The following is a 19,591-nucleotide window of genomic DNA, read 5'->3' as shown; positions in this document are numbered from 1 at the left end:
TCCTCAGGATGCGATCCTGCCACCTGGCAGGATCGCATCCTGAGGACGGAGTCAGCTGAGCGCAGGACCAGAGCTGTGCGGATTCCATGGGAAAATACAGTTGTTGCAGACTTTGCTATGACTGTTGTTGTTCCCTCTGCCTTCGTTTTTTTAACAGCTAGCAATGTGATAAGGAAACGTGAGACTGCTGCAGCCATAAGCTGTATCGGCCATGTATCTACAAAGACTGGTAGGAGACCAAGGACGCATTGCAACAGTAGGACCAAGAGTGGCGAAAACAAGGAAGCTTTGCAAGGGCCAAGGATGTATAGCGTAGTTTTTGTTTTATTTATTTTGGACACTTCTTGAAAGTTTGCCCAAATTTTCAACAATAAATCCAGTGTACATGATTATACCCCAGGGAAGATATAAACACTTCAGATTTGTAGCATATGTTTTGCCGGCTTTACTTTTGATCTAAATAGATCCTGCAGCTATCCATGTGTGTGTGACCAAACAATCCTTTAATTGTGTGTGGAACAGATTTTGCATGTGAGCGATCCCATAATGGAGGGACATTTTTATTTTTGCTTTGAGTCCCACCATCTTCTATGCATGCCACAACTTCTTGCAATTCCAAATTGGCGTCTATAAAATATGAGAAGTAATCTGATAATCTGCCATGAGAATTGCTCCAGTTGTCCACGGTTTGGATAAATCTCCCCCGCCATGTTCTTTAACTCACTCATTAGATAATTAATGTATGACAAAATTTGTTCTATAAAATCACATACAACACAAGTTACTACTCATTACTAATTCTAATCACAGAACAGGGAGGTATGGACTTGTGCCTCCTACCGGCAGGTCACTTGTTTGTAATGGTGCATTGTATATGAAGAATATGTAAATGTGCTTTCCTTCTCTGCAAGAAAAACACAAAAAGTCACTGTGTATGAAAATATTTGTTTCTTCTATCCACCTCTTTCAATGCATACAAGTATTGACTTGTTTAATAGTAAAATGTAAAATACTGATTTTAATGTTTGACATAATGTGGCCGTTTGTTTGTTGTTTTTTTTCCAGGCTTTGCAATGCTTTAGGGGTGCTTCACACATAGCGAGATCGCTACCGAAATCGCTGCTACGGCACGGTTTTGGTGACGCAACAGTGACCTCATTAGCGATCTCGCTGTGTGTGACACTGAGCAGCGATCTGGCCCCTGCTGCGAGATCGCTGCTCGTTACACACAGCCCTGGTTCGTTTTCTTCAAAGGCGCTCTCCCGCTGTGACACACAGATCGCTGTATGTGACAGCGAGAGAGCGATGAAATGAAGCGAGCAGGGAGCAGGAGCCGGCATCTGGCAGCTGTGGTAAGCTGTAACCAGGGTAAACATCGGGTAACCAAGGTGGTTACCCCATATTTACCTTAGTTACCAGCTTCCGCAGCTCTCACGCTGCCTGTGCTGCCGGCTCCGGCTCTCTGCACATGTAGCTGCAGTACACATCGGGTTAATTAACCCGATGTGTACTGTAGCTAGGAGAGCAAGGAGCCAGCGCTAAGCAGTGTGCGCGGCTCCCTGCTCTCGCGGTTATGATCGCTGCTTCGGCTGCTGTGTTTGACAGCTAAGCAGCGATCATAACAGTGACTTACAAGGTCGCTGTTACGTCACAGAAAATGGTGACATAACAGCGACCTCGTTGTCGCTGTCGCTTAGTGTGAACCAGCCCTAAGGGGTGCTTCACACACAGCGAGCTCGCTGCCGAGATCGCTGCTGAGTCACGCTTTTTGTGACGCAGCAGTGACCTCATTAGCGATCTCGCTGTGTGTGACACTGAGCAGCGATCTGGCCCCTGCTGCGAGATCGCTGCTCGTTACACACAGCCCTGGTTCGTTTTCTTCAAAGGCGCTCTCCCACTGTGACACACAGATCGCTGTGTGTGACAGCGAGAGAGCGACAAATGAAGCGAGCAGGGAGCAGGAGCCGGCAGCTGCGGTAAGCTGTAACCAAGATAAACATCGGGTAACCAAGGTGGTTACCCGATATTTACCTTAGTTACCAGCCTCCGCCGCTCTCACGCTGCCTGTGCTGCCGGCTCCGGCTCTCTGCACATGTAGCTGCTGTACACATCGGGTTAATTAACCCGATGTGTACTGTAGCTAGGAGAGCAAGGAGCCAGCGCTAAGCAGTGTGCGCGGCTCCCTGCTCTCTGCACATGTAGCTGCATTACACATCGGGTTAATTAACCCGATGTGTACTGTAGCTAGGAGAGCAAGGAGCCAGCGCTCAGTGTGCGCGGCTCCCTGCTCCCTGCACACACAGCTAAGCGGTGTGCGCTGGTAACCAATGTAAACATCGGGTAACCATACCCGATGTTTACCCTAGTAACCAGTGTCCGCAGCTTCCAGACGCCGGCTCCGTGCAAGCGCAGCGTCGCTTGCATGTCGCTGCTGGCTGGGGGCTGGTCACTGGTCGCTGGTGAGATCTGCCTGTTTTACAGCTCACCAGCGACCATGTAGCGATGCAGCAGCGATCCTGACCAGGTCAGATCGCTGGTCGGATCGCTGCTGCATCGCTAAAGTGTGAAGGTACCCTTACTGTTTTGCTTTCTTATCTGCTGATTTTATGCCTGTTTAATTTGAGCTAATTAGTTTGTGTTTGTTTGTACCTTTTCTATTATGTTTTAAAGAGGTTATTGGAATTCATGGTCACTGACAAGAAGTGATTTTATAAAACAGAATATGAACATTCTGCTTGTTAGAGGGAAAAAAAAACAAAAACTGGAATGAACTTGACTAGTGATGGGTGGACTCGTGGATACCCAGCATCGGCGGGTCTAACCGGATTAAAAAAAGAAAAAAAAAAAAAACTTTTCCGGCCCGGAATTGATCTTGCATATCTGGCCGGACGCCATTCCCTATATGTGTCCATGGGGACCTGAATCTAGTGCTTTAAAATGGTGGTAGAAGGGATGGGGCAATTGGAGCAACCACATTATATTTACAGAGGCGCTGCTCTAATACTACCGCCGAGGCTGCTCATTATCCCTCACACATATTCATTGCTTCGCTTCTCCCCCCGTCAGGCAGTCCCCATGTCTGATTCGCTGCAGTCAGATGCGCCCCACCTTGTTTGACATATTATGATACCCAGCACAAATAATGCGCATGGATGCAGCCTGTAGCCATATGCTTTATCTTAGCTGGGTATCCAAATAATTTTTTTTTTTCTTTTTAAATTGTTTAAATAAATAATTTTTTAAAAAAGATGGTGTGTGGTCCCCCCCATTTTGATACCTAGCCATTATAAAGCCTGACAGATGGAGGCTTGTATTCTCAGTCTGGGGAGACCCATGGTTATTGGGCCCATCCAACTTAAAAATAGCAGCCTGCAGCAGCCTAGGAAATGGCACATCCATTAGATGTGACAATACTGGTGCTTTACTCTGCTCATCCCAATTTTACCCTGGTGCAGTGGCTATCGGGGCAATAAGGGAATATTGGCAGCTCACTGCTGCCACTAAGCCCTCGATTAGAAATGGGAGGCATCTGGGATTTCTCCCCATTGCTAGTCTGAGTGAAAAACAATAAACACAAACTGAACAAAAATCCTTTATTTGAAATAAAATACAAAAAACCACCCTCTTCACCCCTTTATTAACCCAAAACAACCAGGTCCAACATAATACACACAAGGTCCACAACAATTCCAGCTCTTTTACATCTGAAGTGACAGCACGCAATCATACGACATGACCGCCTGCTGTGAGCCTCAGCCAGAGACACTCAGCCGCATGATGAGTGATGTCACTCAGGTTATTTGTGGTCACAACTGGAGGTTCCCACGCTCCTCCACCTATGATCGCAAGTAACTTCACCTGAAGTGACCTCATTAAACTGAATGACCTCAGGTGAAATTACCTGTAATTTAAATGATTTAAAAAAAAAAAAAAAATTACATGCAGTTCTGTTTTTGATACACAGCTAAGATAAGTGCACGGCTGGGGGCTGCAGTCTGTAGCAATATGCTTTCTGTGCTGGGTATCATACTATATTGGGACCCTACACCAATTTATTTATGTATTTATTTTTACACCAATAGACCCGCTGACAGGGTCTGTGATTGCAAGCAGTCAGACAGGCTGTCTTACAGGCACAGGGTGCGTCTGCCCGCAACCAATCACAGATGCCAGGATTGCCGATGGGTGGGGAAAGCAGTGCATATGCATGAAGGTAAAGGAATGGTCCTGAAAGTAGAATGAGCGGCCCTGGAAGCAGGTACAGCCGCTCCGAAGACCGTTAAGTATAGCGCGCCTGCTTTCTTCTTATTTTCTTTATTTTTGCTTTAATTATTTTTTAATTACCCGAGTCACCGGACCCAGATCATTCCCTAAGAATTCCAGGTCCCGGTGCTTGAATGCTACTTAACCCACGCAGATCTGGACTTTTACAGTCCTTTACTGTCCATCACTAAACTTGACTATTCAGCAGACACATGATGCCGTACATGTCCAACAAAAAACGCTGCTGATATAGATGGAGAACGTTTTTTTCTTTACTGCGTCTTAACAAAGCCTCTTACTGAGGTTAAAATTAAACTGATCACATTTTGTCTGATGAGACCCCCAGCAATCAGCATTACAGTTTTTGTTGAAATGTATTATCCTTATAATATTGGGATGTGTTGGGTCTTCCATAAAAAGTGCTGTTTGTAACCCTCTTCACACCAGCTAAGGAATGACCCCCAAACCTAGAACTCTTTTCTGCCCGCTAATATGAATTCTGAAAAGAAGTCTGTTTTCTAAATCTAATTAGTAATGGTGAACTTAAAGCACCACTCCAACATTTATTTTTTATTTTTTTATTTCACCACTCGAGTGTTGCTTTAAATATAAGTCCCCTGCCCCCTCTCTTACACTATCCTGCCTCCATTCATCTTTTTCCAGCATTGCTCCCGTCGTCTCCTGCGATATGTGACCTGCCACAGGTCCAGTGTTTTATGGAGCTCACTGGAGGACACAAATCAACACAAGTCTGTGCGAGCTTCGTTCAGGCTGTCATAGACTTGCATTGAGACCTTGTGCACAATTGGGAATAGCGGGACCGGAGCGGCGCCGAAAAAGGTGAAACCTCCAAAGGTTAAGAATAATACAGTGGCCAGGGGACTTAAATTTTAAGCACCACTCCAGGGCTGAAAAAAAAACCCACTGGAGTGGTTGTTTAAAGGTGTTGGCCCACAATTACAGCAGGATAGAGGATATGTGTCTGGTGGAAGTCCCATCACTGCATGTCAACCCAACGGTCCTTTCACTAGGACCCAACCTGAAGAACGGGTTTTCTATGTTGTCTATTTGAATAGAGCAATTACTCTGCCACTCTATTCGCTTTGCCACAGTCAGTGGGACAGATGAGGATCGCTTGTTACAGTTCCAATTAGTGTAGCAGCATGTATGAGTAACTGCTGATCCATAAAATAAGGGACAAAGGATCCCCTTTTTATTAGCCATTCATGGCCACCTAGCAATAAGAGGTGATAACGTGACGATGTGGAACAACCCCTTTAAAATTCTAGGAGCCCATGATTTGAATGAAAATGCTGATATGTATACAAATTGTATGATGGCAGCCCCTGTGGGAATGTAAGGGTTTTTTTTTTTCCTAATTTCTTGCTATAATCGCACAGGAACACAAATAACGTATTTTTTTTGTCTGCTGCTCCGCTGTGTGTATTCTGAATGCAATGACTTTAATTATATTGTAACCATAGGTTACTGTAAGTGCATTCTAATATCCCTGTTTCGCTCTTGAATTAACTTATAGGAGTTATAGCATTTCAAATATACCCTTAAATTAGTGGAAATTAGTTCCTGCACGATTCTTGCAACATACAGTATTTTGTGCTGATAACCCACTTTTATCAGATTGAACATTATATGGGTATTTTTCAGTGTTAAATTGGCTGTTCACTTCTTGTATCAGTGTAGCAAATTATATGCAGTCTTAGAAGTATGTAATATAATTGTATAATGGCTTGTATGAAGCTGGATCCAAAATTCTTTGTATTTTTATTAGGTTTCATTTAAATAAAAGTATATAGAACAGGAGAAAGGGAGCAAAGTGAGGTCTATGAGAAACTAACCAGTATCTAGCAACACAACCGAAAAAATTTCAAAAGTACATTTAAATTTTTTTTTTTAAAAAATGAGGTATAGGTTGACCCATTTAATTACTACAAGCTTAGAGACTAACGTGATGGAGCGGTATTCCAGCCACAGAAATGGGAGGGTGGTGTCTGAGTGCTAGGACCCTTACCTTTCTAACTGGTTATCTAAGCCCATACCTGAAGCAGGATTATTGACAATTAGAGTTTGGTGCAGTTGTCAAGCCTGCGTGCTGTCGCTCCATTCAACTCTATGGTAGTAACTGAAGCAGTTGAGTGCATAAATTCATGAACGGATAAATAGATGGACAGACGGCTAAGAGGAAGCACGGACAAAAGGAGGGCGGCTAGGACGCACGGACAAAAGGAGGGCGGCTAGGACGCACGGACAAAAGGAGGGCGGCTAGGACGCACGGACAAAAGGAGGGCGGCTAAGACGCACGGACAAAAGGAGGGCGGCTAGGACGCACGGACAAAAGGAGGGCGGCTAGGACGCACGGACAAAAGGAGGGCGGCTAGGACGCACGGACAAAAGGAGGGCGGCTAGGACGCACGGACAAAAGGAGGGCGGCTAGGACGCACTGCTAGATAGATATAATGATTAGATAGATAGGATAGATAATATGAAGTATTGTCTGATGTAATTACCCTGGACCTGAAAAGCAGGGTGAGCATTAACAATATGTAATACGTAATATGGTGGACCCTATTAGTGATTATTGGGGTCAAAGTAGTCAGCAGCCTATTGTTAGTTACTACAAAAACAAAAGACGGGCAAGACAAAAATGGGGTAAAAAATTGGAATCCCACGTATGGAGGAGAGGTGATCAGTTTTAGTTTTTATACCATAATCATACATTGTCATTTTGCTAACAATTGATGTACACTCAACAGCTGCAGTTGCCATTTTTAACCAATTTCTCCTCTTATGTTTAAACAGGCTAGCCGAAATGGAGAACAGCAACGGATCCTACCTAAATGATAGCATTTCACCCAATGAAAGCATGTACGTACATTTGTATAGCAAAAGCACCCAAATAGTAAATGTATTTTCTACAAATTGTTGCCTAAACAGATGTGTTTGTAAGGATGAGGTCAGGGGAGATAATTAACAAGGGGTTAAATTGTAATTCCTTGATAAATCTGGCAGCAGTGTAAATGAAAGCGATCATAAGAAAATGAGTTTTTGTTACAAATGGGTTTTTTGTTTCCCTTTTTTTATATTTTGATCTTTATTAATAGAACAAAATTGGTAATCTTTCAATTTTACACTGGCTAGGACTTTTTAGGCTGTGTTCACACGCATTGTGTGTAGTCATGTTATCAGAGGCAGGATAACAATAACTGATAACACCTCTATACACAGCGGACACACAGGATCCACCATTCATAATAATAAGCAATGTCACACCCTGGCCCTCCCTTCACAATGACCTTTGCACACGCTCATTAAATGCTTCAGTACAAAATATCTAAGGGTCAAAATCTGTTCTTTTGTGGCTAATGTACATGTAAAATTCCTGAAAGAGTCTAAAAAAAAAAAAAACCCCAGTGACCATTGTGACAATGTAAAGATTTCTGTTTTTAATACAAATTGTGATATGGGGGAAAAAATATTGTCTGCATTTAAAAAAAATAAATACTTTTAGCAAAAAAATTTGCTATAAACAATAAGCCATTTTCTTATAACTTCCCTTTAAGGTGCATTTAAATTGCATGACTATCAATAAGAGCACATTCTCACGGTTAGTGTCTAGTGCTTCTGCCGCTTCCAAACGCTGCATTGTACAGTACAAGCACGGTGGATGGATTTATAGAAATCCCATTCATACTGCGCTTCTTTTAGACGCAGCGTAAAGTGACATGCGGTGCGTCTTCCCAACCTGCAGCATGTCCGTTTATGCTTGCGGGGATGCGAGTGTTCTCTGCAGGAGGACACAGCAAAAATCTGCTGTGCTCAGAATCCTGATCATGGGCACAGATGCTACATTCTCCTGGTGAGAACACTTGTATCTCCACAGGAGGGATGACACTGAATCTAGAACATAACTTGTGCGGATCTTGGGTACGGGCCCAAACCCCACCCTCCAGCTTGTTACTCAAATAACTCTTTTTTTTTTCCTCCATATAGGAATAATGCCCCATCTGTGCCTCCATATAATAGCAATAATAACACCTTCTCTGCCTCCATGTAATAATATTAGAAACCTTTTCTTTGTCTCAATACAATAATAATCAAAAAGATTTCTTTGCTGCCGTATTATTATTATTTATTATTATTATAGCGCCATTTATTCCATTGCGCTTTACTTGTGAAAAAGTGCATATGTAGATAAGTACAATAATGATGAACAACACATGGCACAGACAGGTACAGGAGGAAAGAGGATCTTGCCTGCAAGGGCTCACAGTCTACAGGGGATGGGTGAGGGATACAGTAGGTGAGGGTAGAGTTGGTCATACGGCGGTATAGTGGACTGAGGGTTACTGCAGGTTGTAGGCTTGTTGTAAGAGATGGGTCTTCAGGTTCCTTTTGAAGGTTTCCTTCGAAGGCGAGAGTCATATGTTCAGGCAGAGAGTTCCAGAGTATGGGGCAAGTGCCAGAGAAATCTTGTATGGGATTGTGGGAAGCGGAGAGAAGGAGATTTTGTGACGATCGGAGTTTAGGTGCAGGTAAGTAGCAGGAGACTAAGTCGCAGATGTATAGAGGAGACCGGTTGCGGATGGCTTTGTAAGTCATGGTTAGTGTTTTGAAACGGAGTCTTTGGGCAATGGGAAGCCGGGGAATAGCGGGGGGGGGGGACAGGTGAATTAGTCGGGCAGTAGAGTTTAAGATAGATTGTAGGGGTGCACATGTGTTTGAAGGGAGGCCAAAGAGCAGGAGGTTGCAGTAATCAAGGCATGAGATGATGAGGGCATGCACTAGTGTTTTTACAGATTCATGGTCAAGGAATGTACAGATCCAGGAAATATTTTTGAGTTGGAGTCAGCAGGAGGTGAAGGGCCTTAGATACGTGGCTTGACGGAGAGAGCAGTTGAGTGTTACCCCCAGGCAGCAAGCATATAGGACAGAGGAGAATGAGCAGCCATTGATTTCGATTGATAGACAGAATTAGTGTTAGTGAAATGGGTGAAAAATGATGAATTTTGTTTTGTCAAAGTTCAGTTTTAGAAATCAAGCAAAAAAGAAGGATGAGATTGCAGACAGGCACTGTCAGATTTTGGTTAGTAAGGAGGTGATATCAGGTCAAGAAAGATGATGCTGATAGCCGTGATACTCTGAGCTGTCCCAGGCCGAAGATGTAGATTGAGAACAGCAGGGGTCCTAGAACTGAACCTTTGGGGACACCTACAGATGCGGGGCGAGATGAGGAGGTAGTGTGAGAGAGGGAGCCGCTGAAAGTCTGGCCTGCTCGATATGAAGTGATACAGGATAGTGCAAAGTCTGATTCCGAGAGATGAGAGAATCTGTCAAAAAAAGGGAATGGTCCAGTGTGTCAAAAGCAGAAGATGGGTCTAGGACGAAGAGTACAGAGTAGTGTTGCTTGGCTTTGACAGTTGGTAGGACATCGGTGACTTCAGTTACAGCAGTTTCAGTGAAATGATGCAGTCGGAAACCAGATTATAACCGCTCAAAGAGGGAGCAGGAGGAGAGGTGGCAGTTCAAGATGGACATCCTGTTCCAGTAGTTTTGAGGCACAGGGGAGAAGTGATATGGGGTGATGGCTAGACACAGAGGATGGGTCATGGGAGGGATTTTTGAGGATGAGTGTGATCAAGGCATGTTTAAAGCATGAAGGGAAGAAACCGGTGTTAGTGATTTACATTGAAGAAATGGGCTAGGGTTGCAATGAAAACTGGTAAGGTTGGGTATGAGACAGAATGGGAGCAGGTCAAGTGCACAGGAGGTGAGATGTGATCTAGCGATCAGAGGAGAGTTGATCTTCTGTCATGGTGGAGAAGCTGGTTATGATGGAAGAGGGCTCAATATTTGAGGAGGGGCTATGGGAACTGTGGCACAAAGCTTTCTCTGATGTTTTGGATCTTCTGCTTGAAGAATGAGGAAAGCCTTCAGATGAGGAGAGGAAGGAGGTGCTGGGGGATGGAGGCAAGAATTGAAAGTATTGAATAGCTGTTTAGGGTTTTGAGACATGGAGGATATGAGAGATGAGAAGTAGGATTGTTTTGCAGCATTCAGTGTGGACTTGAAAATGACAAGGGAATGCTTGTATGCAATGAAGTGCTTGGTGGAATGGGATCCCTTCCATTTCTGCTCAGCAATTCTGGAAGCATGCCTCAGTTCATTAGCCAGGCTTGTGTGTCAAGGTTGCCTGTTGATTGATTGGGTTTTGGTATGCATAATTTGGACGGCTAAATTGAGAGCTGTAGTTATTATGGTGTTATATAAAATGGTGGCAGCATCTGCATTGTGTAAGGAAGTTATGTCTGTGAGAGGGGGAAGAAACTCACAAAGTGAGTGTAAATCGAGGTGTTTGAGATTTTTTCAAGGGTGTGTTAGTTTGTGGGGTGGGGATTGACTGTTAGGTGAAGACAGGGAAGAGAATGTAAGTAGGTTGTGGTCAGACAGGGAAGTGGTGAGTTTGAGATGTTCAATAGGTAACAGTGGCAGGTGAAGATGAGGTCCAGCATGTGGCCGCCTTTGTGAGTGGCTATAGAGTACCATAGAGTGAAGCCGAAGAAGGAAGTGAGTGTTAAAATTTGAGAACACTTAGGGCCGCTTTACACACTACGATATATCTAACGATATGCCGTTGGGGTCACGTCGTTAGTGACGCACATCCGGCATCGTTTGACATATCGTAGCGTGTAACAGCTACGTGCGACTGTGAACGAGCAATAATACTCACCTTATCGTTGCTCGTTGACACGTCGCTCATTTTCTAAAAATTAAACGTCCTTCTGTGCTCTGGTTGTTCATCGTTCCCGAGGCAGCACAAGTCGCTCCATGTGACACCCCGGGAACGATGAACATAGCTTACCTGCAGCCGCCGGCAATGCGTAAGGAAGGAGGTGGGCGGGATGTTTATGTCCCGCTCATCTCTGCCCCTCTGCTTCTATTGGCCGGCCGCTGTGTCGCCGAACGTCCCTCCCCTCCCCCTTCAGGAAGAGTATGTTCGCCGCCCACAGCGAGGTCGTTTGGAAGGTAAGTACGTGTGACGGGGGTTTACGAATTTGTGCGACACTGGCAACAAATTGCCCATGCCGCACAAACGATGGGGGCGGGTGCGATCGCAAATGTGATCGCAAGACATGTCGACACATGTAAAGAAGGCTTTAGAGGGAAGTGTCAATAGGGATGTGTAAGTAGCCCATGATGATTGTGGGGATGCCAGTGTAAAGGAATTAAAGTAGCCAGGTGGTGAAGTGGTCAAGAAAGTGACTGGTCCTTTGGGAGGCAGGGAGGGGGTGGGGGGGCAGTAAATGAGGTTGGAGGGGAAGTAGATGCAGATCGGATAAACCTCAAAAGAGGGGAGGGGTAACCGAGGAAGGCAGTGGAATTGGGGTAGTGAAGCAGTTATTGGACAGGAGCACGACAACTCCTCCACCATGCTTATTGCTGAGGCAGGAGTGGGAAGGGGGGGAAGGAGATGGAAACAACCATAAGAAAGTGCAGCTAGAGAGGTTGTGCCAGAGGGGGTGAACCAGGTTTCAGTGATGCCAAAGAAGGTGAGTTTGTTAGAAATGAAAAAAAAATGGATGTAACGAAGGTTTTTGCAGACAGAGCAAGCATTCCATAGTGCTCTTGTTAGAGGGACTGGGGGAGCAGGGGCTGTGTATAAGGTTTATAGGGTTGCGAAAATTTGTGATAGATCTTTGATGGTAAGAAATGACAGTATGGATGTGGTGTGAAGGGCCAGGATTTTGAGAGCTAGTAGTGAGGAGAAGCAGAGAGAGTGTTAGAAGGTTGCTGTACGTGTCTGGAGACACAGGGTTTTATGGTGAGGAATAGATCTGAGGAGAAGGCGAGATTGGTGGGGAGGATGAAGGTAGAGATACCCAGTTCATTGCCTGGTGTAGGGATTAGAGGGGATAGTAGGAAGTGAAGTATTATAGTGGGGAAAGTGTAAAAAAAAAAACCATTACAGCAACTATGTATATAGTTTCCTTCAGGTCCCTTCGGTCCAATTCTGGTCTAATTCAATGAAGTACACTTGTATGATGAACACTTTGATGATGGATGAGCCATAATAGTAAGTTTAACCACTTCTGGGCCTCCATGTAATAGCAACCTCTTCTGGGCCTCCATATTTTAATAATGATAGCATTATTAATTATTATTAACACATTTCAACATCCTGTTTCTTGGAAAGAACCTGATGCATAATGAAGGCCAACACCAACAAAAGATCTGTCAGTTGTTATTTATTATACACTGTGTGCAGAATTATTAGGCAAGTTGTATTTTAGAGGGTATTTTTAATTATTGATCAACAACTATGTTCTCAAATAACCCAATAGACTCATAAATATCAAAGCTTAATATTTTTGGAAGTTTGAGTGGGTTTTTTTTTAGATTTGGCTATCTCAGGAGGATATCTGTTTGTGCAGGTAACTATTACTGTGCAGAATTATTAGGCAACTTAATAAAAACTAAATATATTCCCATCTCACATGTTTATTTTCACCAGGTAAACCAATATAACTGCACAAAATTTAGAAATAAACATTTCTGACATGCAAAAACAAAACCCAAAAATATTGGTGACCAACCTTTCTTTATGATGACACTCGGCAGCGTACCATCCATAGATTCTGTCAGGTGCTTAATCTGTTTATGATCAACATTGCGTGCTGCAGCCACCACAGCCTCCCAGACACTGTTTTCCTTCCCTATAGATCTCACATTTTATGAGGGACCACAGGTTCTCTATGGGGTTCAGATCATGAACAAGGGGGGGCATGTCATTATTTTTTCGTCTTTTAGAACTTGACTGGCCAGCCACGCTGTGGAGTGGTTGGATGCATGTTATGGAGCATTGTCCTGCATGACAATCATGTTTTTCTTGAACAATACCGACTTCTTCCTTTACCACTGTCTGAAGAAATTGTCTTCCAGAAACTGGTAGTAGGTCTGGGAGTTGAGCTTCACTCCATCCTCAACCCGAAAAGGTCCTACAAGTTCATCTTTGATAATACCAGCCCATACCAGTACCCCACCTCCACCTTGCTGGCGTCTGAGTGGAGCTCTCTGCCCTTTACTGATCCAGCCTCTGGCCCATCCATCTGGCCCATCAAGAGTCGCTCTCCTTTCATCAGTCCATAAAATCTTTGAAAAATCAGTTTTAAGATATTTCTTGGCCCAGTCTTGACGTTATGTTATGTTTCTAGTTCAAAGGTGGTCGTTTTTCAGCCTTCCTTATCTTGGCCATCTCCCTGAGTATGGCACACCTTGAGCTTTTTGATACTCCAGTAACATTGCAGCTCTGAAATATGCCCAAACTGGTGGCAAATGGCATCTTGGCAGCTTCACGCTTGATTTTACTCTATTCATGGGCAGTTATTTTGCGCCTTTTTTGCCCCACACGCTTCTTGCCACCCTGTTGGCTATTTGCCATGAAACGCTTGATAGTTCGGTGATCACGCTTCAAAAGTTTGGCAATTTCAAGACTGCTGCATCCCTCTGCAAGACATCTCACAATTTTGGACTTTTGAGAGCCCGTCAAATCTCTCTTTTGACCCATTTTGCCAAAGGAAAGGAAGTTGCCTAATAATTAAGCACACCTTATATAGGGTGTTGATGTCATTACACCACACCCCTCCTTATTACAGAGATGCATATGACCAGATTTACTTAATTGGTATTTGGCTCTCAAGCCTATACAGCTTGGAGTAGGACAACATGTATAAAAAAGTATCATGTGATCAAAATACTCATTTGCTTAATAATTCTGCACACGGTGTATAATATTAACCCCTTCAGCCCCCAGCCTGTTTTCACCTTAAAGACCAGGCCATTTTTTGCAATTCTGACCAGTGTCACTTTGACAGGTTATAATTCTGGAACGCTTCAACGGATCCTGGTGATTCTAACATTGTTTTTTCGTGACATATTGTACTTTGTCAGTGGTACATTTAGGCCGATATGTTTTGCGTTTATTTGTGAAAATTTTGGAAATTTGGCGAAAAATTTTGAAATTTTCAATATTTGAAATTTGATGTTCATAAATCTGAGAGATGTCACACAAAATAGTAACTAATTAACATTTCCCACATGTCTACTTTACACTAGTGCAATTTTCGAAACAAAAAATTTTTTCGCTATGAAGTTAGAAGGGTTCAAAGTTCATCAGCAATTTTTCATTTTTCCAACAAAATTTACAAAAAAAATTTTTTAGGTACCACATCACATTTGGAGTGACTTTGAGAGGCCTAGGTGACAGACAATACCCCAAAGTGACCCCATTCTAAAATCTGCACCCCTCACACTGCTCAAAACTACATCCAAGAAGTTTATTAACCCTTTAGGAGCCTCACAGCAACTAAAGCAATGTGGAAGGAAAAAATGAAAATTTTACTTTTTTACACACAAATTTTACTTTAGCCATAAAAAATTAGCATTTTCACAAGGGTATCAGAAAAAACTGCACCATAAAATGATTGCGCAATTTCTCCTGAGTACACCACTATCTCATATGTGGTGGAAATCAATTGTTTGGGTGCACGGCAGGACTCGGAAGGGAAGGAGCATCATTTGAATTTTTGAAAGCAAAATTATCTGGAATAATTAGCGGATGCGACTTTGCATTTGGAGACCCCCTGAGGTGCCTAAACAATGGAGCTCCCCCACAAGTGACCCCATTTTGGAAACTAGACCCCTCAAGGAATTTATCTAATGTTTAGTGAGCACTTTGAACCTCTGGGGGCTTCACAAAAGTTAACGTTGAGCCGTGAAAATAAAAAAAAAAAAAAAATTTACCATGAAATTGTTACTTCAACCAGGTAGCTTTTTTCACAAGGGTATCAGGAAAAATTGCAACATAAAATGTATTGTGCATTTTCTCCTGAGTACACATATACCTCATATGTGGTGGAAATCAAATGTTTGGGCGCACAGCAGGGCTCGGAAGGCAAGGAGCATCATTTGACTTTTCAAACACAAATTTGTCTGGAATCGTTAGCGGATGCCATGTTGTGTTTGGAGACCCCCTGAGGTGCCTAAACAATGTAGCTCCCCCACAAGTGACCCAATTTTGGAAACTAGACCCCTTATGGAATTTATCTAGATGTTTAGTTAACACTTTGAACCCTCACGTGCGTCATAGATTGAGCCATAAAAACAAAGTACTTTTTTTTGCCACAAAAACGTTATTTTTGGCTCAATTTTTTAATTTTTACAGGGGTAACAGGATAAAATGGACCGCAAAATTTGTTGGGCAATTTGTCCTGAGTTCGCTGACACCTCATATGTGGTAGAAAACCACTGTTTGGGCGCACGGCAGAGCTCCAAAGGAAAGGAGCATCAGTTGACTTTTTAAATGGAAAATTAGCTGAAATCGTTAGCCACACTATGTTGCGTTTGGAGATCTCCCTGATGTGCCGAAACAGTTGAGCTCCCCCACATGTGACCCCATTTTTTTGAAACTAGATAACACCCCCTCTCCCCCCCCCCCCCCCCCAATACAAAAAAAATTAGTTTGGCCTAATAAAAAATACGGACGTCAGTAAAAAAAAAAAATTAAAAATAAGCGCCTGCAACTGACACTAAGGCAAGTGCCACACATGAGAGCAATGCACGAATCTCGCATCGCATCATCCGGCACAGCCGCACACTCCTGTTTGGAAGAGATCGACGGATGATGCAAGGCAAGACTCATGCATCGCTCTCATGTGTGGCACTGGGCTGACCCTTACAATATTCAGTAAAAAATACTGTAGTTGACGATTACTACAGTATAATTTTACTGGCCCTAAACGAAGTTTAATTGTATTTCTTTCTTAGTTTACAGAAAAAAATCAGGACGCACGCACGGATGTACTGCAAAAGGGAGGGGGGACTAGGTGAGATGGAAAAAAGGATGGATGGAGGATGGGAGAGGCTGCGGCGGATGGAAGAGCGGCGGAGGATGGGAGAGTGCGCTCCGGATGGAGGAGCGGCAGAGGATGGGAGAGCGCGCGCGGCAGGTGGAGGAACGGCGAAGGATGGAAGAGGGCGCAACGGATGCAGGAGCGGCAGAGGATGTGGGGGAGGGTGGAAGGGGAGTGGGAGGTGAGATTGGGGATAGCTACCTTTCAGGATGGATCTAGGCATCAGGATCACAGGAGATGGAGGAGGCAGCAGATCAGAGAGGGGGAAGCAGATGAAGAGGATGGGAGAGTGCGGGCAGCAGTTCAGGGAGGGGCGCAACGGCTGATGGGGGGCAGTGGCTGATGCGGAGGGGGCAGTGGCTGATGCGGAGGGGGCAGTGGCTGATGCGGGGGGGGCAGTGGCTGATGCGGGGGGGGCAGTGGCTGATGCGGGGGGGGGCAGTGGCTGATGCGGGGGGGGCAGTGGCTGATGCGGGGGGGGCAGTGGCTGATGCGGGGGGGGGGGCAGTGGCTGATGCGGGGGGGCAGTGGCTGATGCGGGGGGGGCAGTGGCTGATGCGGGGGGGGCAGTGGCTGATGCAGGGGGGGGGGGCAGTGGCTGATGCAGGGGGGGGGCAGTGGCTGATGCAGGGGGGGGGGCAGTGGCTGATGCAGGGGGGGGGGGGCAGTGGCTGATGCAGGGGGGGCAGTGGCTGATGCAGGGGGGGCAGTGGCTGATGCAGGGGGGGCAGTGGCTGATGCAGGGGGGGCAGTGGCTGATGCAGGGGGGGCAGTGGCTGATGCAGGGGGGGCAGTGGCTGATGCAGGGGGGGCAGTGGCTGATGCAGGGGGGGCAGTGGCTGATGCAGGGGGGGCAGTGGCTGATGCAGGGGGGGCAGTGGCTGATGCAGGGGGGGCAGTGGCTGATGCAGTGGGGGCAGTGGCTGATGCAGTGGGGGCAGTGGCTGATGCAGTGGGGGCAGTGGCTGATGCAGGGGGGGCAGTGGCTGATGCAGGGGGGGCAGTGGCTGATGCAGGGGGGGCAGTGGCTGATGCAGGGGGGGCAGTGGCTGATGCAGGGGGGGCAGTGGCTGATGCAGGGGGGGCAGTGGCTGATGCAGGGGGGGCAGTGGCTGATGCAGGGGGGGCAGTGGCTGATGCAGGGGGGGCAGTGGCTGATGCAGGGGGGGCAGTGGCTGATGCAGGGGGGGCAGTGGCTGATGCAGGGGGGGCAGTGGCTGATGCAGGGGGGGCAGTGGCTGATGCAGGGGGGGCAGTGGCTGATGGGTGACGGCGCGGAAGCAGATGCAGGGGGGGCAGCTGAAGGAGCAGAGCAAAAGCAATGCAGGGGCGGAGCAGCGAAGCAGATGGAGGGCGGCGGATGATCTGAAGCCGTGGCTGCGGCGGTGGATGATCGAGAACAGCGGAGGATCGGGGGCAGTTACTTACCGATAGTCACCCGCAGGGATCGTTCTCCTCAGCTTCCACAGACGGACAAGCTGAGGAGAGCGATTACCTATAGATCACCGGCCTCAGATCCACGGTGATTGGAGAGATCGGTCACAAGGCCGATCTCTCCAGTCAGAGCTGGGGGAGGGTGCAGCAAAGGTCAACCAGCTCCAGCCAATGATCCGTGCTACAGCTCCACTGATCATAGCTGGATCTCAATGTTTCAACCATTTTCAATGGTTGAAACATTACACTGGCTGTGATTGGCTGAGCTGTGTTCGTCAGCCAATCACAGCTTCCGTAGGTTCGGGGAGGAGACACCACCCCTCCTGGGTTCAGGTACAGGTCCTCTCCTTCCTGATTCTACAGTTTTTGAGTACCGATCGCGGTCACCGGGGCTCCGGGGCCACGATTTCGCCATGACGGATCTATCAGTCATGAGTCTTTACGTACAAGGGCACCATGACGGATGTATCCGTCAAAGGTCGTGAAGGGGTTAATAACCCCTTCTGTGCCTCCATACTGTTACTTCATCTGTTTTTCTCAGTTCAATGGCTATATAACTTGTGACCAAAGAATATATAGTGTTTTGGGTTTTTTAAATTATTATTTTAGACGCATCTCTTGAAAATTTCTGCACATAAAAATTTGCACAAATTTTCAACAGTAAATCCAGTACACATGATCATACCACAAGGGAGACATAAAGCACTGTAGATTTGTAGCATTTCCGTTTTATCTAAATGGATCCAGCAGATATCCATGTGTGTGCTACCAAACCATGTCTTATCAATGTATGAAACAGATTTTGCATGTGAGCTATCCCATAATGGAGGCCCTATTTTTATTTTTGCCATGAGCCCCACCATCTTCTATGCATGCCACAGCTTCTTGTAAATTCCAAATTGGCGTCTAAGAAATTGGAGAAGCGACCATAATAATGAACTTTTTTTCTAACGTAAGTAACAGTTCTAAAAGATACAATAATTAAAGCAAAAATATAGACAAACCTGCTCATAAGAGCTAACAATCTACAATGGAGTGAGGTGGTGGGGGTTATACCAGGTTAAAGTGCTTATTTACAACAACGGTCCAGCCATCTCCAAAAAATGGGGGAATAGATAAAGGCTGCATGGACCAGTCATTAGCCAATCTTTGTAATGCTTTGGGTACAGTGGAGCACAATAGGTACAGCACTGTTCCCTCATGCATTTTTCTCAGTTCTATATAACGTTTGATCAAATGCAGCTCTGAAGTCTCCCCAGACATATATAATATACTGGGTGTGAATAATACTGACATGACCCATTGTCTGGGCCTTTGTATCATAATTACATTTGCAGTAAGCAGGTGTTGGCTACGGTTGATTTTCCTTATCTTATGAGATATGCCGATGTTTGAGACATCTTTCATTCCCTAAAGATGACATGTCTATTGTCATAAAATTGCCCAGCCCCAAAGGATCTCGCTCCCTTACTTCCATGTGTAAAACCTATATAAACCAGTCCTTTATCTCATTTACCTAACAGAATATGCAATAAATGTCTGATAGGTGGGGGTCCCACCTTTTGAGACCCACATCTTTATTTGGAATGAGGGTCTGTGGCCTTCTTGGCCCTTTTTGCAACACTCAAAGAAGTGAATGGAGAGAGCTGCACTTGCCCATCCACCTATTCATTTATGGTGGCCACCAGAAGAGTGATGGGAATCCCCCTTCTAAGAGTAAGGGTAAGTTCACACAATGCGTTTTTCGCGGCGTTTTTGCGCGTTTTTCGGGTGCGTTTTTGGCCTCAAAACTGCATGACTTTGCTTCCCCAGCAAAGTCTATGCGTTTTCATTTTTGCTGTCCGCACACAACTTTTTTTTTAAGCTGCGTTTTTGAGCTTAAAAGCAAAAATGGACATGTCAATTCTTTCCTGCGTTTTTCTGCGTTTTCCCCCCATACAATGCATTGGAAAAACGCAACAAAACGCAGA

General features: G+C 45.3%; 1 protein-coding gene across 11 annotated transcripts in view; it reads left to right on the top strand.

Annotated features, from left to right (window-relative positions):
- Positions 1-19,591, top strand: part of DMD (dystrophin) — a 4,177,531-nt gene that overhangs the window by 4,117,877 nt on the left and 40,063 nt on the right. For all 11 annotated transcript variants that reach the window (XM_075336500.1, XM_075336497.1, XM_075336505.1 and 8 more), the window contains one exon: positions 7,081-7,146. In XM_075336500.1, coding sequence (XP_075192615.1) covers positions 7,081-7,146 — 66 coding nt within the window. The remainder of the gene's footprint in view (positions 1-7,080; positions 7,147-19,591) is intronic.

The sequence above is a fragment of the Anomaloglossus baeobatrachus genome, chromosome 2 (assembly GCF_048569485.1).
Source record: "Anomaloglossus baeobatrachus isolate aAnoBae1 chromosome 2, aAnoBae1.hap1, whole genome shotgun sequence".
Taxonomy (NCBI): Eukaryota; Metazoa; Chordata; class Amphibia; order Anura; family Aromobatidae; genus Anomaloglossus; species Anomaloglossus baeobatrachus.
This window is presented reverse-complemented; position numbering and strand designations above follow the sequence as displayed.